This window comes from Nerophis lumbriciformis, linkage group LG14 (assembly GCF_033978685.3).
Source record: "Nerophis lumbriciformis linkage group LG14, RoL_Nlum_v2.1, whole genome shotgun sequence".
NCBI lineage: Eukaryota > Metazoa > Chordata > Actinopteri > Syngnathiformes > Syngnathidae > Nerophis > Nerophis lumbriciformis.
In genome coordinates, this window is record NC_084561.2 from 6,598,824 (window position 1) to 6,625,157 (window position 26,334).

Consider the following 26,334-nt stretch of genomic DNA (forward strand, 5'->3'; position numbering starts at 1 on the left):
ATACTGCATTAATATATGCTACTTTTAAACTTTCATGCAGAGAAGGAAATCACAACTAAAAAAATCACTAATTTTTTCATACGGTGTTGATGTGGAAATTTTTGCCTCGGCATTTTGATGGTGTGGACGTGTGGCACCGAATGGAGATAAGCGTCTCAACAGACGTCACAATATTTGAACAATGATGACGAAAACTGTTTTCTCTGTCGTGTCCGTGTGTCGAAAATTGTTATGCGCTTATTTTTTTATTTGATTTTGTGCGTGGCATAGATTTGCTATGCGCAGAGGACGCTTAAACAGTGCGCAATTGCACAGGCGAGCACCTTAGAGGGAGCGTTGCTCGCACGGCTGCGCTAGCATCACAGCTAACGTTAGCCATGATGCTACCTCTCTGCTCGGGGAGGACGTATACGTATGTGACGTATGACGTGACAGTATGTGACGTGTGTAAGAAGGTGCACTTGCTGTCTGTGAGAGGGAGACACAGGAAAGAGTGAGAAGAGCCTGTTGTGTAATGCCAGCAGCTAAAAGCAACTGCGTGAGAATTCACAGACCTGTGGATGTGTTGAAGGTGTGCTGGAAAATGCGGAATGGAAATTAGGGAGCAACAGAAAAGTGGAATGTATTATTTAAATAGGTGTGTTGGAAAACACGGACCGGAGTTTTTTTTTAAACTGGATCTGGATCGGCATTTTCCCATGCCTTGCCGATACGCAATTTTTGGCAAATATCGGCAGCCGATTCGATCCAAATATCGGATCGGGACATCCCTAATATATATATATATATATATATATATATATATATATATATATATATATATGACCATGACTTCTGTTTTGTTAGATCAGCCGTTTTACTGCTGTCTTACAGACACCGTTAGGAAATAATTAAGGTATGTAAATAAACATTTACAGAATATTTCAGTGTAAATAACTCATTTCACAACGTTTATATCTGCGACTTATATATGGAAACTATTTTTTTTTCCAGAAAATACAGTATTTCCAATATTTAATACTTCTTCTGCCAAAGAAAGTTTATTGTGCGTCAATAGCGAGGTCATTTCAGTCACCATAACTGTGATATCGTGACATCCCTCAACAAGAACTATACGGTAGGGTTAATTGGATTTTTATTAAGGATCCCCATTAGCTGGTTGCCACAACAATCCACTAGTCTTCCTGGGGTCAACACAATTAATTATAACTACAATGGCAATACTACTACTAGGTCCAAATCAAATTCCTGCAGTCCGCTACGTGATCAAGGCCAGTCATGCAGGAGATCTTTGGCACGGCGCGGGTCAGAAGGTCCTTGTGCCTGCTACTCTTTCAGGCCGGCAGTTAACCCCTCCATGACCCCACAGACAGACAGAGCACACACACATCAGTCTACTCGCCTGTCAACAAAGGACAGCATTTCTTTGCTTTGGAGCCATTTCAAGTGCCAGCTGCTGTCCTCTCACTTTCTGCTACACATCATCTGTGCTGACCCCCCACTACATACTCGATCTAGTCTGATTTTTCCATGCTGTGGTCCAAGTTGATGTCTTGGGGGGGGATTTGGAAGTCTACACGTCCATCAAGGAGTGCAGATCTACTGCGATGTTAATCCATTTCCATCCACGTCTCGCAATGCGATGAGAAGGAAAAATAAACTACAGCAAGAACCTGAAGGCTTGATCAAGTGAAACGAGTCAAACTGAGAACAACGGTCGCTATGAAAAACACTCAAGCAAAAGTTCTTAACCCAGCAGGCCCAAGACATTAATACAACGGCAAGATGGCGCCAGTATGTGCTTTGGCCTGCCGTCTCTCGCTGTCAGCTCTGTTCGTTTTTGTGTTTTTTGCGTCTATTTTCGTCTCTGTCAGCTCACTGCTTGTGTATGACCGCCAAACACTGTTGGATCTTTGCCCCTCTCCCACTGATATGATCAACTTCGACGTTGGTTTTTCGACGTCCCAGTCAGCTTTTTCACCTGGCCGGATTCCTGCCTTCCTTTCCCGCCCCCTGGCTCCTCTCCCCCGGCGGAAGCGTCTCCGGCGCCGCGGTAAACGTGGCGGCCAGCTGGTGAAAGTTAGGGCACTCCTGGCCCGGCTTCCCGTGGCTCCCCGAAGGATGAATGGTGCGGTATCCGGTCTCCTCCTGCACCCACGCTCGCTCGATCCGATCGGCTCCTGGCTGGTTCCTATCGTTAGTTTGGAGGAAGAAGCTTGCCGTCGTCGCTCCTGCTGTCCCCGCCCCCGGAGGCGCGGGGTGGATCACCGCCACCTGCGGGCTGTGTGTCGGGCCCCACCCGGATTAATTGCGGCCTTGGACGTGCTGGCCCCCGCCAGGTTCGGTCTTGTGAACGCAAGATCTTTGACAAACAAAACGTTTATCCTGAAGGATTTCTTCACTTCCCGCGGACTGGACTTCCTCTGTGTGACGGAGACATGGCTGAGAGCCGGTGAGTCCGCCCCTCTTAATGAACTTCTGCCTTCGGAGTGTTCCTACTTTAATTCCCCACGGCCGTCCGGTCGAAAAGGAGGAGGATTAGCAGTCGTTTTTAAAAATGACTTTAAATGCCGTCAGATCCGCCTACAATCCTCCTTTTCAAGCTTCGAACTGTGCATGTTTGAACTGGGTCTTTCTGATGTCGTCCTGTGTGCCGTCATCTATCGACCACCCAAGTACCACAAAGACTTTATAACTGACTTTTCTGAATTTCTGGCTGAAATCCTGCCCAAATATGATCGTGTCCTTATTGTGGGTGATTTTAATATTCACACCTGCTGCCCAGATGAGCCGCTTTCCAGGAGCTTCCTGAATATAATCGACTCATTTAACTTTGTACAGTCTGTGTGTGGTTCTACACATGAACGCGGGCATACACTCGATTTAGTGCTCTCGTATGGTTTGTGTGTTTTTAATTTGGACATTTGCGACGCTGTGTTCTCTGATCACATGCCGATCCTGTTTGATATTGCCACGCAGTGTCCAGTTAAATTGTGCGCACCGCCCCAACGCTCTCGCATGTTTAATTCTTCGTCTCCTGCTCGGTTCTCCTCTATTTTTTTGACTCTTTGTGATGATAATTCTGCAGCATCTGTGTGTCTGAATACTGAAGAGTTGGTTTCTGGGTTCAACTCTATCTGTTCACAAACACTGGACACGATCGCGCCTTTCAAATGCCGCCGCGCTAAAACCACGCCTCAACCCTGGTTGAATGACGTCACTCGGGCTGCCAGGCGCGTATGTAGAAGAGCAGAGAGAAAATGGAAAAAAGACAGGCTGCATGTGTCCTTTGCCATTTTTAAAGAAAGCCTGTTTTCCTTTCAGATGACTGTAAAAGCAGAAATGAATATATATCTATCTCAGATTATATCTTCTAACTGTAACAACCCCAGAGTTCTGTTTAAAACTATTAACACTGTCATTGATGCTCCCAAATCTGCTGGTTTTGATGCTTCTTTGAATTCTGTGAAAATTGTCTCCATTTTTTCACTGACAAAATTGTGTCAACTAGAGCCAGTCTATCTCAGCCTTCATATGACCCTTCTGTTCCCCTGCATTTCTCTTCTGTTTTCCATCAGTTTGAGCCGGTGTCCTTTTCTTTTTTAAGTGACACAGTTAGTCATATGAAGCCCTCTGGTTCTCCTGCAGATGCCCTCCCACCTCGCCTGTTTAAGGAGGTACTTGCTACTATTGGATCAAGTGTCCTTAACATTATCAATAGTAGCCTCTCTTCTGGAATAGTTCCAGTAGAGTTTAAACATGCAGTGGTACGACCTCTACTTAAAAAACCCAGCCTCGACCCCTCTCTCCTCTCTAACTTCAGACCTATCTCTAATCTTCCATACATTTCCAAAATATTAGAGAAGGTTGTCTACAGTCAGTTGCTGCCCTTCTTAGAGGATAATGGTATCACTGAGCTGTTCCAGTCCGGTTTTAAAGCCCTCCACAGCACAGAGTCAGCGCTTCTAAAAGTTTTTAACGATATCCTCCTGTCCACTGATTCTGGTAAATATGTTGTCCTGGTGCTTTTAGATCTGTCTGCTGCGTTCGACACCGTCGACCACGCCACCTTAATCACTCGTCTTGAGAACTGTGTGGGCATTAAGGGCGCCGCCCTCAACTGGTTCCGGTCGTACCTAACCGGCAGGAGTTTTTGTGTAAAAGTAGACAGTTTTATGTCGTCCACAGCTCCTTTACCACATGGGGTCCCCCAGGGTTCAATCCTTGCCCCAATTTTATTTGCGCTTTACCTTCTCCCCCTTGGTTCTATTTTTAGGAAGTACAGTATTGCATTTCATTTTTATGCCGATGATTGCCAGATTTATTTTCCCATGGCACAAAATAACACGGTTCAAAGTCTTATTGACTGCCTGCACGACATCAAAGTCTGGCTTTCAGCTAACTTCCTGAGCCTAAATGAAGACAAAACAGAAGTTATGTTGTTCGGTCCAAGTCGCTCTCCCTCCCCCAACGTTGACCTCGGCACTCTGACCCCGTATCTCAGCGACTCTGTCACAAACCTGGGGGTAAAGTTTGACTCAGATTTTAAATTCGAAAAACAAATCAGCAGCGTCGTTCAAAAAAGCTTTTATCAATTACGCCAAATAGCGAAAGTGAAACCGCTTTTATCAAGACATGATCTTGAGAAATTAATCCACGCTTTTATCTCGACTCGTCTTGATTACTGTAATGCCCTGTATGTTGGCATTAGCCAGGCCTCCCTCGCCCGCCTGCAGCTCGTACAGAACTCTGCTGCTCGTCTGCTAACACAGACCCGCAGACGTGAGCACATCACCCCTATTTTAGCGTCCCTTCACTGGCTCCCTGTGCGTTACCGAATACATTTTAAACTCCTTTTATTTGTTTTTAAATGTCTAAACAACCTCGCGCCAACCTATCTCTCCGACCTCCTTCAGCCTTACTGCCCCACCCGATCCTTAAGATCAGCCGATCAGCTGCTGTTGACGGTCCCTGACACAAGGCTGAAGCTTAGAGGTGACAGAGCTTTCGCCGTTGCTGCTCCCAAGCTCTGGAACGACCTACCTCTGAGTGTTAGACAAGCCTCCTCTCTTCCTGTTTTTAAATCTCTCTTAAAAACATACTTTTATTCCATGGCTTTTATCACTGAGTGATATCCATCCTGCAATGGCGCCCCATAATACACCTGCTGTGATCCTGTTTTTATGTTTTTATGTTTTTATTAATTCTATTTTAATTATTTATTTTTTATCATGTTCTGTTTGTGTTGTGTTGTGTTTGCTCGGTACTCGTTTTATCTTTTAACCTGCTCATTGTACAGCACTTTGGCTACCCCTGTGGTAAATTTTTAAATGTGCTTTATAAATAAAGTTGAACGTTGATTATACGTACTTTAAAACTGACTTTGAAGCAACGTTGTCAAATAGTTGTATTTGTAAAATGAGACAACGTTGTCTTAACGTTGAATCCACAATGTTAGTTGGGAAATGACCAAATTTCAATGTCAAATCAACGTCAGAACCCAACATTGAATAAACGTCAAAAAGTATGTTGTTTCAACGTTGTATTTGTGTTGTAGAATAATGGTTGGAATATGACCAAAATTCAACGTCAGAACCCAACATTGATTAAACGTCAAAAAGCATGTTGTTTCAATGTTGTATTTGTGTTGTAGAATATTGGTTGGAAAATGACCAAATTTCAATGGTCACATCAACGTCAGAACCCAACATTGAATAAACATCAAAAAGTATGTTGTTTCAACGTTGTATTGTGTTGTAGAATAATGGTTGGGAAATGACCAAAATTCAACGTCAGAACCCAACATTGATTAAACGTTGTCAAAAAGCATGTTGTTTCAATGTTGTACTTGTGTTGTAGAATATTGGTTGGGAAATGACCAAATTTCAATGTCAAATCAACGTCAGAACCCAACATTGAATAAACATCAAAAAGTATGTTGTTTCAACGTTGTATTGTGTTGTAGAATAACGGTTGGGAAATGACCAAATTTCAATGGTCAAATCAACGTCAGAACCCAACATTGAATAAACATCAAAAAGTATGTTGTTTCAACGTTGTATTTGTGTTGTAGAATAATGGTTGGGAAAAGACCAAAATTCAACGTCAGAACCCAACATTGATTAAACGTCGTCAAAAAGCATGTTGTTTCAAAGTCGTATTTGTGTTGTAGAATATTGGTTGGAAAATTACCAAATTTTGATGGTCAAATCAACGTCACAACCCAACATTGAATAAACATCAAAAAGTATGTTGTTTCGACGTTGTATTTGTGTTGTAGATAATGGTTGGGAAATGACCAAAATTCAACGTCAGAACCCAACATTGATTAAACGTTGTCAAAAAGTATGTTGTCTCAACATAGTATTTGTGTTGTAGAATATTGGTTGTAAAATGACCAAATTTCAATGGTCAAATCAACCTCAGAACCCAACATTGATTAAACATCAAAAAGTATGTTGTTTCAACGTTGTATTTGGGTTGTAGAATAATGGTTGGGAAATGACCAAAATTCAACATCAGAACCCAACATTGATTAAACGTTATCAAAAAGCATGTTGTTTCAATGTTGTATTTGTGTTGTAGAATAATGGTTGGGAAATGACCAAATTTCAATGGTCAAATCAACGTCACAACCTGACATTGAATAAACGTCAGTAAAAAGCATGTTGTATTTGTGTTGTAGAATATTGGTTGGAAAATGACCAAATTTCAATGGTCAAATCAACGTCAGAACCCAACATTGAATAAACATCAAAAAGTATGTTGTTTGTAGAATAATGGTTGGGAAATTACCAAATTTCAACGTCAGAACCCAACATTGATTAAACGTTGTCAAAAAGCATGTTGTTTCAACGTTGTATTTGTGTTGTAGAATAATGGTTGGGAAATGACCAAAATTAAACGTCAGAACCCAACATTGATTAAACGTCAAAAAGCATGTTGTTTCAAAGTTCTATTTGTGTTGTAGAATATTGGTTGGAAAATGACCAAATTTCAATGGTCAAATCAACGTCAGAACCCAACATTGAATAAACATCAAAAAGTATGTTGTTTCAACGTTGTATTTGTGTTGTAGAATAATGGTTGGGAAAAGACCAAAATTCAACGTCAGAACCCAACATTGATTAAACGTCGTCAAAAAGCATGTTGTTTCAAAGTCGTATTTGTGTTGTAGAATATTGGTTGGAAAATTACCAAATTTTGATGGTCAAATCAACGTCACAACCCAACATTGAATAAACATCAAAAAGTATGTTGTTTCAACGTTGTATTTGTGTTGTAGATAATGGTTGGGAAATGACCAAAATTCAACGTCAGAACCCAACATTGATTAAACGTTGTCAAAAAGTATGTTGTCTCAACATAGTATTTGTGTTGTAGAATATTGGTTGTAAAATGACCAAAATTCAATGGTCAAATCAACGTCAGAACCCAACATTGAAAAAACATCAAAAAGTATGTTGTTTCAACGTTGTATTTGTGTTGTAGAATAATGGTTGGGAAATGACCAAAATTCAACATCAGAACCCAACATTGATTAAACGTTGTCAAAAAGCATGTTGTCTCAACGTTGTATTTGTGTTGTAGAATAATGGTTGGAAAATGACCAAATTTCAATGGTCAAATCAACGTCACAACCTGACATTGAATAAGCGTCAGTAAAAGCATGTTGTATTTGTGTTGTAGAATATTGGTTGGAAAATGACCAAATTTCAATGGTCAAATCAACGTCAGAACCCAACATTGAATAAACATCAAAAAGTATGTTGTTTCAACGTTGTATTTGTGTTGTAGAATAATGGTTGGGAAATTACCAAATTTCAACGTCAGAACCCAACATTGATTAAACGTCGTCAAAAAGCATGTTGTTTCAACGTTGTATTTGTGTTGTAGAATATTGGTTGGGAAATTACCAAAATTCAACGTCAGAACCCAACATTGATTAAACGTTATTAAAAAGCATGTTGTATTTGTGTTGTAGAATAATGGTTTGGAAATTACCAAAATTCAACGTCAGAACCCAACATTGATTAAACATCAAAAAGTATGTTGTTTCAACGTTGTATTTGTGTTGTAGAATAATGGTTGGGAAATTACCAAAATTCAACGTCAGAACCCAACATTGATTAAACGTCGTCAAAAAGCATGTTGTTTCAACGTTGTATTTGTGTTGTAGAATATTGGTTGGGAAATTACCAAAATTCAACGTCAGAACCCAACATTGATTAAACGTTATTAAAAAGCATGTTGTATTTGTGTTGTAGAATAATGGTTTGGAAATTACCAAAATTCAACGTCAGAACCCAACATTGATTAAACATCAAAAAGTATGTTGTTTCAACGTTGTATTTGTGTTGTAGAATAATGGTTGGGAAATTACCAAAATTCAACGTCAGAACCCAACATTGATTAAACGTTGTCAAAAAGCATGTTGTTTCAACGTTGTATTTGTGTTGTAGAATAATGGTTGGGAAATGACCAAATTTCAATGTCAAATCAACGTCAGAACCCAACATTGAATAAACATCAAAAAGTATGTTGTTTCAACGTTGTATTTGTGTTGTAGAATAATGGTTGGGAAATGACCAAAATTCAACGTCAGAACCCAACATTGATTAAACGTTGTCAAAAAGCATGTTGTTTCAATGTTGTATTTGTGTTGTAGAATAATGGTTGGGAAATGACCAAATTTCAACGTCAGAACCCAACATTGATTAAACGTTGTCAAAAAGCATGTTGTTTCAATGTTGTATTTGTGTTGTAGAATATTGGTTGGGAAATTACCAAATTTCAACGTCAGAACCCAACATTGATTAAACGTTGTCAAAAAGCATGTTGTTTCAACGTTGTATTTGTGTTGTAGAATAATGGTTGACAAATGACCAAAATTCAACGTCAGAACCCAACATTGATTAAACCTCGTCAAAAAGCATGTTGTTTCAACGTTGTATTTGTGTTGTAGAATAATGGTTGGGAAATTACCAAAATTCAACGTCAGAACCCAACATTGATTAAATGTTGTCAAAAAGTATGTTGTCTCAACGTTGTATTTGTGTTGTAGAATATTGGTTGGGAAATGACCAAATTTCCCAATGGACGCAAACAAACAAAAAACCCAGCTGGCTTCACAAAGAGTCCAGCGCTAAATCAAGTGTTCAAGTCCAACCGTGGAAACAAGACACAGACAATTCCTCTTCAGGGATGCAGTGGATTGAGGCAATGGAACACAGAAGACATAACTCTCCTCCAATACAAGCCATGCTGATTAAAAGTATGAGAAAAGACAAGATTGGAGCCATGTGTAATCCTGCTGAAAGATGAGCAGACAAATCACTTACACACTCGCATCTTGGCTCTCCAAAGACCGAGCTCTTGGACAGAGGCAGCTTGCAGCTAGCCAGCTATGTTTATACACAGTGTGGAGCCGCTCCATTAAGTCAACAATCCTCACCTCCGTTGCGGCAAATAAACTACATTCCTTACAAGTATTATTACCACTGGAGGACTGAAGGGCAAAGACAAACATGTTACACGGACAAAAAGGAATGCTATATGTATATGTATATATATATATATATATATATATATATATATATATATATATATATATATATATATATATATATATATATATATATATATGTGTGTGTATGTATATATGGATATATATATGGATATATATGTGTGTGTATATATATATATATATATATATATATATATATATACATACATACATACATATACACATACACACATACATACATATATATATATACACACACACACACACACACATGTATATATGTTCAGGAAACCCCTAATTTTAAAAACACAAATATCCTAAAATCAGCAGAGACCAAAGCACGGCCCGCCAGACGTCACAGGTTTCTTAAGGACTCTGCCCTGCGGGGTCCCTCTAAATTAAAGTCCACATATCTGACTGTATAAGCCATGCAAGTTTGCAACCATCTTGTGGACAACATGAGCTGCAATACGTACAGAATAGTGCTGCTAGGATCCTGATGAGAGTGCGGAAATACGACCATATCACACCAACTCTCAAATCCCTTCACTGGCTTCCTGTTCCACTCAGGATTGAATACAAAGTCTCCCTACTAACCCACCAGTGCCTCCATGGAAATGCCCCCCCTCTACCTCAAAGAACTGCTCACCCCCAAATCCTCCACACGACAACTCCGGTCCGGACAGGCTAACCTCCTCCAACCTCGGAGGACAAAGCTACGAACAATGGGAGACCGGGCTTTCTGCTCCGCCGCTTCCAGTCTGTGGAACGCTCTCCCTGACCACTTGAGGGCACCACAGACTGTGGATGCTTTTAAAAAAGGCTTAGAAACCCTTCTTTTTAAAAAAGCCTCTTTTTTTTTTAGATATATGCATACTAGGGATGATGTTTGATAAGAAATTATCGAGTTCGAGCCCATTATCGAATCCTCTTATCGAACCGATTCCTTATCGGTTTTCTTATCGAATCCAGATAGGTTGTTGTATATGGAAAAAAAACACAATATGTGGTTCAACAAAAGCTCACTTTTATTTTATAAAAAAAAATAATAATAATAAATAAATATTGACTGTTACCCGGGTTGGGGAGGAGACCCTGCCCCAAGTGGAGGAGTTCAAGTACCTCGGAGTCTTGTTCACGAGTGAGGGAAGAGTGGATGGTGAGATCGACAGGCGGATCGGTGCGGCATCTTCAGTAATGCGGACGCTGTATCGATCCGTTGTGGTGAAGAAGGAGCTGAGCCGGAAGGCAAAGCTCTCAATTTACCGGTGGATCTACGTTCCCATCCTCACCTATGGTCATGAGCTTTGGGTCGTGACCGAAAGGACAAGATCACGGGTACAAGCGGCCGAAATGAGTTTCCTCCGCCGGGTGGCGGGGCTCTCCCTTAGAGATAGGGTGAGAAGCTCTGCCATCCGGGGGGAGCTCAAAGTAAAGCCGCTGCTCCTCCACATCGAGAGGAGCCAGATGAGGTGGTTCGGGCATCTGGTCAGGATGCCACCCGATCGCCTCCCTCGGGAGGTGTTTAGGGCACGTCCGACCGGTAGGAGGCCACGGGGAAGACCCAGGACACGTTGGGAAGACTATCTCTCCCGGCTGGCCTGGGAACGCCTCGGGATCCCCCGGGAGGAGCTGGACGAAGTGACTGTGGAGAGGAAAGTCTGGGCTTCCCTGCTTAGGCTGCTGCCCCCGCGACCCGACCACGGATAAGCGGAAGAAGATGGATGGATAGATGGATGACTGTTACCCCCCCTAAAAAAATAAAATAAAATAAATATTGACTATTGTTACCCAAAGTATACTAAGTGGGATTTTTCAGAAAAACAAATATATACAGTAGCACAAAAACAACCTGTCTCTGTGATCACTATGCCTTGAGGCGTTTTTTCCGGTCCATTATTTTTGCTGCTTGTGTGACATCACAGGAAATGACGTAGCTCAGTCTAATGACTGAGCTACGTCATGTCAAAATGTAAAAGGAGGTAAAACAAGTTGAATAGAAGGTAAAATAAGTTCAATAAAAAAGGTAAACAAAGGTAAATACAAGTTAAATAGAAGGTAAGTTAAGGTAAATGGTAAAATAATGTAAATAGAAGGTGAAATTGTAAATGGATTATATTTGTATGGCGCTTAATATAGTTCAATAGAAGCTAAAATAAAATAAGGTCAATTAAAAGGTAAAACAAGCAAAATAGCATGTAAAAGAAGGTAAATAGAAGGTAAAAAATGTGTGACATCACAGGAAATGACGTAGCTCAGTCATTAGACTGAGCTACGTCATTTCCTGTGATGTCCCACAGGGCATTTCTTGTGGGACGGGATTCGAATAAAGAACCAACTCTTTTTCTTTACAATAGTGGCCTCGATAACGGGAACCGGTTCTCAAAAAGGGATTTGAGTCCATGGAATCGGTTCTTTTATCGAACGGTTGTTTTCTCATCGAACAACCGGGAGAACCGGTTTCGAACATCATCCCTATTGCATGCTAGTTTTAGCTATTTGGCTGTTCTATTTTTTGTTCTTATTTATTTTTTATTATCTTTTTATTTTGTATTTTGTATTTTTTTTATTTTTTATACTCAATGTAAAGTGCTTTTTACAAATAAAATCTATTATTATTATTATTATTATAGTAATTCAGGCTAACGACCACAGATTGCACTTTGAAGTGTACACAGCACAGCATTGTTATACATCAATCAATCAATCAAAGTGTACTTATATAGCCCTAAATCACGAGTGTCTCAAAGGGCTGCACAAGCCACATGACCCAATCCAAACAAACTTTCCTACTCATGGCGTCAACACACCTGGTTGCAGGTAAAACAACCTTTGTGGGTATTAATAAAAAAATGCCCAAGCACAACACATAATTCAAAATTACACTCATTTAAATCCCTCTGCAATGCATGATGGGAAATCCATGTTGCACTGAACAAGTACAGGTGATACATGTTATTAAAAACACGTGTGCAGTGAAAGTGAGCGCCAGGTTGACTTTGATCATTCCGGACTCCTGGAGGCCATGAAGAGTGGGCCGCCTTCAATACCTGCCGCAGGTGGCGTGCCGCGCTCCTCTCTTAAGCAGAGCAAACACGGCACAACAGGGAAAATAAAATATTTGCCAGCAGCGGATGAAAGGAAGGCGGAGACTAGGCGAACCTTCTAGTAAAGGCTGCATTATACGCCTTAAATACGGGAGGAATGTTGTTTATTTTCACAAACGCCACACGTGAGGCGGCCAATGGGAACGCTCCTCGGCTGATCACATGATCCACGACACAATCCTCACTAATTGAGCGCTGCAACTGTGTGGAATTGACTAGAAGCAAAAGGCGTGCACTACTCAGCGCAGCCAGCGGAGGTGCTGTTGAGTCAACATACTTTTATCAACATCAGCATCTTAACTCGCTTGTCTACAATCAACATTCTACTCTGATCGCTCTATCCAGTACTGGGGTCATCTCCGTTTGAATGTTCTGAACTCCTGTTTCAAAGCCAGTCTTGTATTGAGCAGTATAAAGCTGTCAGAACATTGTGAAGTATTTTGGCATTTGAAGAATAGGCTAGGATGTCGAGCTGCAACCATTCAATCATTAGAAAAAGGATTACATTTACTTTATGTTGCTTCCACTAATCGTTTAAATACATGGAAGGTAAAGCAAGCTAAATACAAAAGGGAAATATGGTATATAGAAGGTCAAATAATGTCAATAAAAGGGAAATAAGATCAATAAACGGTTGAAGAAGGTGAAAAAAGTAAAATAAGGTAAATAAAACATTTTTTAAAAAGGTAAAACAAGCTAAACAGGAAGTAAAAAGGTAAATAAAAAGGTAAAAAAAAGTTCAATAGAAAGTAAAAGATGGTAAATAGAAGGCAAAATAAGGTTAAAAAAAAAGTATATAAAATTAAGTTAAAGTACCAATGATTGTCACACACACACTAGGTGAGACAAAATTATTCTCTGCATTTGACCCATCACCCTTGATCACCCCCTGGGAGGTGAGGGGAGCAGTGGGCAGCAGCGGTGGCCGCGCCCGGGAATCATTTTTGGTGATTTAACACCATAAATGGTAAAAATAGTTCAATAGAAGGTAAAAGAAGGTCAATTAAAAAGGTAAAACAAGTAAAATAGCATGTAAAAGAAGGTACATTTAAGGTAAAAAAAAAAAGAAGAAGGTAAAAGATTAAAAAAAAAAAAAAGTGTATAAAAGAAGGTAGAATAAGTTAAAAGGTAAAAGAAGGTAAATATAAAGGTAAAACAGGTTAAATAGAAAATAAGGTAAAAATGAAAAGGTAAAAGAAGGTAAGACAAGTTTAATAGAAGGTGTTAAAAGAAGGTACAATCTAAATAGAATGTAAATAAAAGGGTAAACTATGGTAAAGAAAATGTAAAAGAAGGTAAACAAGTTAAATAAAAGGTAAATGGTAAAAAACGGTAAATAGAAGGTGAATGGTAAAAGAAGGTAAATGAAAGTTAAAAAAATGTAAAAGGAGGTAAAACAAGTTGAATAGAGGGTAAAATAAGTTCAATAAAAAAGGTAAAAGGAGGTAAACAAAAGGTAAAACAAGATAAAACAAGTTAAATAGAAGGTAAGTTAAGGTAAATGGTAAAATAATGTAAATCGAAGGTGAAATTGTAAATGGATTATACTTGTATGGCGCTTAATATAGTTCAATAGAAGCTAAAATAAAATAAGGTCAATTAAAAGGTAAAACAAGCAAAATAGCATGTAAAAGAAGGTAAATAGAAGGTAAAAAATGTTTTTTTAAAAGGTAAAAAAAAGTGTATAAAAGAAGGTAAAATAAGTTAGAAGGTAAATATAAAGGTAAAACAAGTTTATTGGAAAATAAGTTAAAAATGAAAAGGTAAAAGAAGGTAAGACAAGTTAAATGGAAGGTGTTAAAAGAAGGTACAATCTAAATAGAATGTAAATACAAGGGTAAACTGTGGTAAAGAAAAGGTAAAAGAAGGTAAAAAAGTTAAATAAAAAGTAAATGAAAGTAAATGGTAAAAGAAGGTAAATAGAAGGTAAACAAGTTAAATAAATGGTAAAAGAAGGTAAATCGAAGGTTAAAAAAAGATAAAACAAGTTGAATAGAAGGTAAAATAAGTTCAACAAAAGATAAAAGGAGGTAAACAAAAGGTAAAACAAGGTCAAACAAGTTAAATAGAAGGTAAGTGAAGGTAAATGGTAAAATAATGTAAATAGAAAGTGAAATGGTAAATGGATTATACTTGTATGGCACTTTTCTACCTTTAAGGTAGTCATAGCGCATTGACACTATTTCCACATTCACACACACACACACACACACACACTCACACACACACACACACACACACAAGCGTTCACACACTCTCACACAGTGATGGCGGGAGCTGCCATGCAAGGCCCTAACCACGACCCATCAGGAGCAAGGGTGAAGTGTCTTGCTCAAGGACACAACAGACGTGACTCGAATGGCGGAAGCTGAGAATCGAACCAGGAACCCTCAAGTTCGGAAACCAGGATTTAATGTCAATGATGTAATGACATGATGCTGTTAACGATGAACTTGATATGAAATAACCGACCATCAAAAGTATCAATATTTTGATTTGAGACTTGCATGAAGGTCTGGTATCGGCGGTGTCGATGTTTCAGTATCGATCCGCACATCACTATCAATACACCTTTTTAATAACGCGGTGCAGTTTTTGGATTGTAAATCTTTAAATATCAGACATGATTCACATGAGATCTCCTCCAATCACCAGCCTGCATCATCACGTTGCTAGGCAACAGCTGAGGACGGTGAGTGGACAATAGTGACCCCCCACGGTGACCCCCGGCCTACCTTGAGATAGGCCAGCTGCAGGTAGTTGTAAGGAATCCTGCGGTTGAAGTCCTGCACCACGTCCTCGCTGACTCGATGCACGGACTGCACGCCCACCGCCTCCTCCACGCAGGCGTCCATGCACGCCGCCCGGCGCAGCACCACGTCGAAGAAGCCCAGCTCGGTGAAGTCGTCCCGGAAGCGGTGCTGGTCCTGGCACCTCAGCCGGCAGCGGACTTTGGCGCGGCGGACCTCGGCGTGGCTGCCGAGCGCCGCCTCCATGAAGCGCACCACGCCGCCGTAGTCGCCGCCGTAGAAGGCCCGCACGGCGGACTCGTACAGCAGGTCCGAGGGCTCCAAGGCGGCGGGCGAAGACGGCGGGAAGACGGCGAGCAGCAGCGCGGACAAGACGAGGCGAAAGTTGGCGGCCATCCTACCGGCGGCTGTCGGTCAACAGAACACAAGTCGGCTGGGGCTTCTCGGCCATTTAGTCGCAGGTGTCAGGTCGCATGCTGCCGGGGAATGAGGGCTCCTTCGCTCGGGGGGGACACATTTAGCTCTGGCCCCCCCCGGTGACTCCTCCCCTTTCAGAGAGAGCACAGCGGGGGTCCTTCAGGCACTATTTAACAAACACGACTACTAAGCACACTGCTCATATACTTGTATTTTTGTGATATTTTATAACCATGTCAATGTTTGAACACAACTTATAATCAATAAAAAGCTCGATAAGCAATAAAAGTTGCTTACCTTGGCGATGCTTCGTTCAACATGAGGTTTTGTCTCCCTCAAGTGGTGGTTGGCAGCTACTGCAGGTATCCATATTTTCATTTCATTTTTGTTTATCTCCTTCATTGATCGATAGACAATTATACCTCAATTATTCAATTATACATTTACACACCAATGCCCGAGAAGGAGCAGGATTAAGAAAAATCTTATATTTTCCTGCCCCTAATACGTAGTCTTACTTAATGGATATCACATAAACCAACAATTACATCCAAATATAATGAAAACAAACAAAAAAACACAATCAATCTCTGATCTAAGTTTTTTTACAGCGATTAATTTAGCATTTAATGCAGTGCTGTTTAATCCCAGTCTGTGGAACGCTCTCCCTGACCACCCGAGGGCACCCCAGACTGTGGATGATTTTAAAAAAGGCTTAAAAACCCTTATTTTTAAAAGAGCCTTTTTTTTAGATGTATGCATACTAGTTCCAACCGAGCTATGCCGCCCCAGTTGATGCGATTGTCACTCAATTGTCACCGCCGTCGATTAATATTCGCATTTAACAAACACGACTACTAAGCACACTGCTCGTAGTCGAGGCTCTACTTGTGTTATTGTAATGTTTTATAACCATGTCAATGTTTGAACACAACTTATAATCAATAAAAAGCTCGATAAGCAATAAAAGTTGAAACTTTAGTGTCTTACCTTGCCTTGTCTTGGCGATGCTTCGTCCAACATGAGGTTTTGTCTCCCTCAAGTGGTGGTTGGCAGCTATTGCAGGCATCCATAGTTAGATAAGATAATTATACAGGTAAAAGCCAGTAAATTAGAATATTTTGAAAAACTTGATTTATTTCAGTAATTGCATTCAAAAGGTGTAACTTGTACATTATATTTATTCATTGCACACAGACTGATGCATTCAAATGTTTATTTCATTTAATTTTGATGATTTGAAGTGGCAACAAATGAAAATCCAAAATTCCGTGTGTCACAAAATTAGAATATTACTTAAGGCTAATACAAAAAAGGGATTTTTAGAAATGTTGGCCAACTGAAAAGTATGAAAATGAAAAATATGAGCATGTACAATACTCAATACTTGGTTGGAGCTCCTTTTGCCTCAATTACTGCGTTAATGCGGCGTGGCATGGAGTCGATGAGTTTCTGGCACTGCTCAGGTGTTATGAGAGCCCAGGTTGCTCTGATAGTGGCCTTCAACTCTTCTGCGTTTTTGGGTCTGGCATTCTGCATCTTCCTTTTCACAATACCCCACAGATTTTCTATGGGGCTAAGGTCAGGGGAGTTGGCGGGCCAATTTAGAACAGAAATTCCATGGTCCGTAAACCAGGCACAGGTAGATTTTGCGCTGTGTGCAGGCGCCAAGTCCTGTTGGAACTTGAAATCTCCATCTCCATAGAGCAGGTCAGCAGCAGGAAGCATGAAGTGCTCTAAAACTTGCTGGTAGACGGCTGCGTTGACCCTGGATCTCAGGAAACAGAGTGGACCGACACCAGCTGGACTGCTGCTGAGTGGTCCAAAGTCATGTTTTCTGACGAAAGCAAATTTTGCATTTCCTTTGGAAATCGAGGTCCCAGAGTCTGGAGGAAGACAGGAGAGGCACAGGATCCATGTTGCCTGAAGTCTTGTGTAAAGTTTCCACCATCAGTGATGGTTTGGGGTGCCATGTCATCTGCTGGTGTCGGTCCACTCTGTTTCCTGAGATCCAGGGTCAACGCAGCCGTCTACCAGCAAGTTTTAGAGCACTTCATGCTTCCTGCTGCTGACCTGCTCTATGGAGATGGAGATTTCAAGTTCCAACAGGACTTGGCGCCTGCACACAGCGCAAAATCTACCCGTGCCTGGTTTACGGACCATGGTATTTCTGTTCTAAATTGGCCCGCCAACTCCCCTGACCTTAGCCCCATAGAAAACCTGTGGGGTATTGTGAAAAGGAAGATGCAGAATGCCAGACCCAAAAACGCAGAAGAGTTGAAGGCCACTATCAGAGCAACCTGGGCTCTCATAACACCTGAGCAGTGCCAGAAACTCATCGACTCCATGCCACGCCGCATTAACGCAGTAATTGAGGCAAAAGGAGCTCCAACCAAGTATTGAGTATTGTACATGCTCATATTTTTCATTTTCATACTTTTCAGTTGGCCAACATTTCTAAAAATCCCTTTTTTGTATTAGCCTTAAGTAATATTCTAATTTTGTGACACACGGAATTTTGGATTTTCATTTGTTGCCACTTCAAATCATCAAAATTAAATGAAATAAACATTTGAATGCATCAGTCTGTGTGCAATGAATAAATATAATGTACAAGTTACACCTTTTGAATGCAATTACTGAAATAAATCAAGTTTTTCAAAATATTCTAATTTACTGGCTTTTACCTGTATTTATATAGCGCTTTTCTCTAGTGACTCAAAGCGCTTTACATAGTGAAATTACATTGCATTACATACTGTACATGACCTTTTGCACTATATTCATTTATATTATGTGTTGTCAACTTTGTACTTTTTAAAAAAAAATTATGATTATTTTTGTATGTCATTGCCTGAAATAAACAAATAAATGAAAACCTAATATGTAAGTTACATTTAAACCAGTGTTGGTGGCACTAGGAGCAGGTGGGTAAAGTGTCTTGCCCAAGGACACAACGGCAGTGACTAGGACGACGAAAGCAGGAATCGAACCTGGAACCCTCTAGTTGAAACTCCAGTGTCTTACGGTTAACTTGCCTTAGCGATGGTTCGTCCAATATGAGGTTTTGTCTCCCTCAAGTGGTGGTTGGCAGCTATTGCAGGCATCCATAGTTGAAGATAATATAAAATAATTATATTTATATAGCGCTTTTCTCTAGTGACTCAAAGCGCTTTACATAGTGAAATTACATTGCATTACATACTGTACATTACCTTTTGCACTATATTCATTTATATTATGTGTTGTCAACTTTGTACTTTAAAAAAAAAAAATTATGATTATTTTTGTATGTCATTGCCTGAAATAAATAAATAAATGAAAACCTAATATGTAAGTTACATTTAAACCAGTGTGGGTGGCACTGGGTAAAGTGTCTTGCCCAAGGACACAACAGCAGTGACTAAGACGACGAAAGCAGGAATCGAACCTGGAACCCTCAAGCTGCTGGCACGGCCGCTCTACCAACCGAGCTATACCGTCTTTACTTCAATCAATCTCTGATCTAAGTTTTTTACAGCGATTAATTTAGCATTTAATGCAGTGCTGTTTAATCCCAGTCTGTGGAACGCTCTCCCTGACCACCTGAGGGCACCACAGACTGTGGATGATTTTAAAAAAGGCTTAAAACCCCTTCTTTTTAAAAGAGCCTTTTTTTTTTTATATATGCATACTATTTCCAACCGAGCTATGCCGCCCCAGTTGATGCGATTGTCACTCAATTGTCACCGCCGTCGATTAATATTCGCATTTAACAAACACGACTACTAAGCACACTGCTCGTAGTCGAGTGTTATTGTAATATTTTATAATCATGTCAATGTTTGAACACAATTTATAATCAATAAAAAGCTCGATAAGCAATAAAAGTTGAAACTTTAGTGTCTTACCTTGCCTTGCCTTGGCGATGCTTCGTCCAACATGAGGTTTTGTCTCCCTCAAGTGGTGGTTGGCAGCTATTGCAGGCATCCATAGTTAGATAAGATAATTATATTTATATAGCGCTTTTCTCTAGTGACTCAAAGCGCTTTACATAGTGAAATTACATTGTATTACATACTGTACATTACCTTTTGCACTATATTCATTTATATTATTATGTGTTGTCAACTTTGTACTTTTTTTTAAAAATTATTATTATTTTTGTATGTCATTGCCTGAAATAAATAAATAAATGAAAACCTAATATGTAAGTTACATTTAAGCCAGTGTGGGTGGCACTGGGTAAAGTGTCTTGCCCAAGGACACAACGGCAGTGACTAGGACGACAAAAGCAGGAATCGAACCTGGAACCCTCAAGTTGCTGGCACGGCCGCTCTACCAACCGAGCTATACCGCCTTTGCTTCAATCAATCTCTGATCTAAGTTTTTTACAGCGATTAATTTAGCATTTAATGCAGTGCTGTTTAATCCCAGTCTGTGGCACGCTCTCCCTGACCACCTGAGGGCACCACAGACTGTGGATGATTTTAAAAAAGGCTTAAAAACCCTTATTTTTAAAAGAGCCTTTTTTTTAGATGTATGCATACTAGTTCCAACCGAGCTATGCCGCCCCAGTTGATGCGATTGTCACTCAATTGTCACCGCCGTCGATTAATATTCGCATTTAACAAACACGACTACTAAGCACACTGCTCGTAGTCGAGTGTTATTGTAATATTTTATAATCATGTCAATGTTTGAACACAATTTATAATCAATAAAAGCTCGATGAGCAATAAAAGTTGAAACTTTAGTGTCTTACCTTGCCTTGCCTTGGCGATGCTTCGTCCAACATGAGGTTTTGTCTCCCTCAAGTGGTGGTTGGCAGCTATTGCAGGCATCCATAGTTAGATAAGATAATTATATTTATATAGCGCTTTTCTCTAGTGACTCAAAGCGCTTTACATAGTGAAATTACATTGCATTACATACTGTACATTACCTTTTGCACTATATTCATTTATATTATGTGTTGTCAACTTTGTACTTTTTAAAAAAAATTATGATTATTTTTGTATGTCATTGCCTGAAATAAATAAATAAATGAAAACCTAATATGTAAGTTACATTTAAACCAGTGTGGGTGGCACTGGGTAAAGTGTCTTGCCCAAGGACACAGCGGCAGTGACTAGGACGACGAAAGCAGGAATCGAACCTGGAACCCTCAAGTTGCTGGCACGACCGCTCTACCAACCGAGCTATACCGCCTTTACTTCAATCAATCTCTGATCTAAGTTTTTTACAGCGATTAATTTAGCATTTAATGCAGTGCTGTTTAATCCCAGTTTGTGGAACGCTCTCCCTGACCACCTGAGGGCACCACAGACTGTGGATGATTTAAAAAAAAAAAAAAAAAAGGCTTGAAACCCCTTCTTTTTAAAAGAGCCTTTTTTTTTTTAGATATATGCATACTAGTTCCAACCGAGCTATGCCGCCCCAGTTGATGCGATTGTCACTCAATTGTCACCGCCGTCGATTAATATTCGCATTTAACAAACACGACTACTAAGCACACTGCTCGTAGTCGAGGCTCTACTTGTGTTATTGTAATGTTTTATAACCATGTCAATGTTTGAACACAATTTATAATCAATAAAAAGCTCGATAAGCAATAAAAGTTGAAACTCCAGTGTCTTACCTTGCCTTGCCTTGGCGATGGTTCGTCCAATATGAGGTTTTGTCTCCCTCAAGTGGTGGTTGGCAGCTATTGCAGTCATCCATAGTTGACGCGATTGTCACTCAATTGTCACCGCAGTCAATTAATATTCGCATTTAACAAACACGACTACTAAGCACACTGCTCGTAGTCGAGACTCTACTTGTGTTATTGTAATGTTTTATAACCATGTCAATGTTTGAACACAACTTATAATCAATAAAAAGCTCGATAAGCAATAAAAGTTGAAGCTTACTTTGCCTTGGCCATGGTTCGTCCAACATGAGGTTTTGTCTCCCTCAAGTGGTGGTTGGCAGCTATTGCAGGCATCCACAGTGGACGCGATTGTCACTCAATTGTCACCATCGTCGATTAATATTCGCATTTCTAACACTTTTGAAAATGTCAAATATCCTATTGAGCACCTATTGAGACTGTAATTCCTTCATTTGTTCAGATTTAATTACACATTATTGAGTGTTAGTTCAGCACTGTCAACCTTAGAAGTGATGGGTTGATGAGGCGTCATGAAGCGTTTCGACACATTGCAAAACTGTATTGATACTGTGTCGATACTGTGTCACTAAATACTGACATCTGCTGGACATTAAAAATCCCTACAGGCAACCTATGGACCGACTCAACTGACACTGATTTGATGCCCTAGTACAGGGGTCACCAACCTTTTTGAAACCAAAAACTACTTCTTGGGTACTGATTAATGCGAAGGGCTACCAGTTTGATACACACTTAAATAAATAAATATATTGTCATTTGTAAGTTACATGTAAGTGTGATTTAAACAAGAATAGCTAAATAAATAAATTTATATATATATATAAAAAATGGGTATTTCTGTCTGTCATTCCGTCGTACATTTTTTTTTTCCTTTTACGGAAGGTTTTTTGTAGAGAATAAATGATGAAAAAAAGCACTTAATTGAACGGTTTAAAAGAGGAGAAAACACGAAAAAAATTAAAATAAAATTTTCAATTTCGACTCTTTAAAATTCAAAATTCAACCGACAAAAAGAAGAGAAAAACTAGCTAATTTGAATCTTTTTGAAAAAATTAAAAAAAGAATTTATGGAACATCATTAGTAATTTTTCCTGATTAAGATACATTTTAGAATTTTGATGACATGTTTTAAATTGGTTAAAATCCAATCTGCACTTTGTTAGAATATTTAACAAATTAGACCAAGCTATATTTCTAACAAAAACAAATCAGTATTTCTTCTAGATTTTCCAGAACAAAAATTTTAAAAGAAATTCAAAATACTTTGAAATAAGATTTAAATTTGATTCTACAGATTTTCTAGATTTGCCAGAATAATTTTTTTGAATTTTAATCATAGTAAGTTTGAAGAAATATTTCGCAAATATTCTTCGTCGAAAAACCAGAAGCTAAAATATTTATTATTCTTTACAATTAAAAAAAATTTTTTTTTACTTGAACATTGACTTAAATTGTCAGGAAAGAAGAGGAAGAAATTTAAAAGGTAAAAAGGTATATTTGTTTAAAAATCCTAAAATCATTTTTAAGGTTGTATTTTTTCTCTAAAATTGTATTTCTAAAAATAATAAGAAGCAAAGTAAAAAATAAATGAATTTATTTAAACAAGTGAAGACCCATCCATCCATCCATTTTCTACCGCTTATTCCAAGTGAAGACCAAGTCTTTAAAATATTTTCTTGGATTTTCAAATTCTATTTGAGTTTTGTCTCTTTTAGAATTAAAAATGTCGAGCAAAGCGAGACCAGCTTGCTAGTAAATAAATACAATTTAAAAAATAGAGGCAGCTCACTGGTAAGTGCTGCTCTTTGAGCTATTTTTAGAACAGGCCAGCGGGCGACTCATCTGGTCCTTACGGGCTACCTGGTGACCCCTGCCCTAGTATATACAATAATATAAACCAAGTCATTGTATTTCATTTAGGATTATTTCATATCTACATTTAAATAAAAATATACTTTTATCTTTTTTAGATACAGTCAATAAATAATGTGAACATGTATCATAACATGGAAATCTAAGAGAACGTGTTGTGGATGATTGTGGACTGGGAATTGTTTTAATTTAATTTTTTTTAATTTTTATTAAAAAAAATAAAAAAAAGTTTTTCCGACGTATTACATTTTAGACGATTTCTCTTAGTTATTATTTCTCCGGCTGTAGAAAAGACCCGCTCACAGGGCACAGAGGAGGCGTCAGTGCGACACAGTTCGCGTATCGGTCACGTGACCAAAACAGCTCATGATCGGTCACGTGACTTTCTAAAAGCGGTACGCGCACCGACACAGGGTTTCGCTCTATGAGCTCGACGCATGCGCCGATGCATCGGTGTTGCCGGACCCATCACTACCGAGGTCTCAGACGTCTGAAGAAAGTTTTTTGTTTTTTTGTAATTGTGTCTGTTTTCATTTTGTTGAATTATATCTAATTTCAAACAGATAGCATGCAAACATTTGCAGGCAAAACGAAGCTAAATTTAGCTTTTTAAACACGCCGATGCTAGCTTATGAATTGTTTGGGTTTACTTCCGCCTTAGCAAAGTACGGTGGCTTCAATGAGTCAAATTTGTAGGCGAGGAGCACCGTCAAAAAATATTATAAACATCGATTTAAGGCCTACATTTTCTAATTGGTTTAGTGGTTTACGATTATCAATCAAATCTTGGAGGATGATTAAGAGTCCAAAATCCCTTAAATTGATATATTTGTGAAAAACATTCAAAGTGATTTATGTAGTCCTTTTTGTCTGTTTTTTTCCCCCCATATTTTAATTATTATTTATTAATATTTAACACTATCTGTATTTGCTTTTGTTTTCTTTCCTTGACATGTTTTGCTGATGTCGTGATTTGCTCAACCTGGTGTGTAGATTGTTGGTTATGTTGAAAGTGCCTTGACTTGTGTGTGCATTATAAATGTATGTTTGTTGTTCGATAAAAATAAATAACAAATAATAATAATAAAAAAACGTCCAAAGAATTTTTTTTTGTTTTTTGTAATTGTGTCTGTTTTTATTTTGTTGAATTGTATCTATTTTGTTCCTAGCTTGTAAATTGTTTGGGTTCATTTCCACATTAGCAAAGTACGGTGGCCTCAAAGAGTCAAATTTGCAGACGAGGAACTCCGTCAAAGAAAATGTAAAAGCATAACCTGATACTTTTATTTTGTTCAAGTGTTGTACCTCGCACATCCTGCATGTTTATTGTTTTTATTTTTTTGTGTGTTATAACTTATTGTTAATGTATAAAAATACTTGGTTATTGTTATTTTAATTATTGTCTGTATTATACTGTTATTAAAATGAAGTTTGATAATTTAAAAAAAAAAAAGCTACCAATATGCCTAGGTTTCATTCAAAATAAAAGCACGCTTGAGTCGAACATGAACAAACATTAAGGCGATGAAAACTTACGATATTCTAAAAAACAAAAATTTACTCTGGCTGCAGTGCCCTCTGCTGGTTGTTCAGGGGAGTGTGTAGGTCACATTTATTTGTGCATCTGGTTTGTGGGAAGAATGTCTCGTCGACACAAAAGCAAAATCCATATATACCATACTTGCCAACCCTCCCGAAATTTTCCGCGAGACTCCCGAAATTCAGCGCCTCTCCCGAAAACCTCCCGGGACAAATATTCTCCCGAAAATCTCCCGGTTTTCAGCCGGAGCTGGAGGCCACGCCCCCTCCAGCTCCATGCGGACCTGAGTGAGGACAGCCTTTTTTCACGATGGGAGGACAACAGGGTGACAAGAACTAAATCATCCAGACTAGAGATAAATTGTATTATTATGTTTATCTTACCTAAAAATAAATATATTTATTAATTTAAAAAAAAAGAAAAACTAAATACATTTTTATTATATTTTGCTAAAAACATCAAAATTAATTGTATTTTTATTTGTATTTTTTCTGACTCCTTATTACATCCAGGCATTAGAATTATACATTAAAATAAACATATTTGAAATAATTAATTTTAAATTATCATAATAATTCATTTAAAATGACCATATTTAATTATTAAAATAATTACTTGTTTATCAACAACTTTAGCATTTTATTCATTACATTTTGAAGCTCTCAGAAGCCAAGTTATGTTATATTCCTTAAGATTTATGTATGCAAGTTTGAAGTATCAATTATCTAAACACAGTTTTGTTTGCATATTTTCAGTATATATATATATATATATATATATGAAATACTTGACTTGGTGAATTCTAGCTGTCAATATACTCCTCCCCTCTTAACCACGCCACCCCCGACCACGCCCCCCACCCCCCCACCTCCCGAAATCGGAGGTCTCAAGGTTGGCAAGTATGATATATGCAAATTCAATACAAATACAAAATCAAGCATATTTGTATTCAAATCTCAAAAACATATTTACAAATACACGTTTATTTATACAAATTCTTGATTTATTTGTATGTCACATTTTTATATTTATACATTTTATTTGTATATATTTTCAAATCTCAAAAAATATATTTACAAATACGCGTTTATTTATACAAATTAGTTTTTCATTTGTATATCACATTTGTATTTGTATATTTATTAATATATGCATATGTATTAATACCATATTGATATATATAAGTTGATGTGAGACAATTCTACTTCCATATTTAATCTCTGTAAAAATATTTTAAAAATATGTTCAAATTTTCTTCGTTTTTTCCGACCTATAGTGTGTGTTAAAATCAAATCTTGATCCGTCTCTTTGCCATACCTGCCAACAACTACGGTTTTCGTAATAAAAAAGACGGATTTAACGACTGTAGAGGGAAAAACCACATGCCTGCAATTGCCACTATGGGGCATGTTTGCTACATGCATTTATTTTGATTCTCACAACATCCATCCATTTCCTACCGCTTG

General features: G+C 38.6%; 1 protein-coding gene across 1 annotated transcript in view; it reads right to left on the reverse strand.

Moving 5' to 3' along the window:
• Window positions 1-15,924, reverse strand: part of p3h2 (prolyl 3-hydroxylase 2) — a 165,149-nt gene extending 149,225 nt beyond the window's left edge. The window contains exon 1 of the mRNA XM_061976170.2: window positions 15,369-15,924. Coding sequence (XP_061832154.2) covers window positions 15,369-15,779 — 411 coding nt within the window. The 5' untranslated portion in view covers window positions 15,780-15,924. The remainder of the gene's footprint in view (window positions 1-15,368) is intronic.
• Window positions 15,925-26,334: the final 10,410 nt, after the last annotated feature.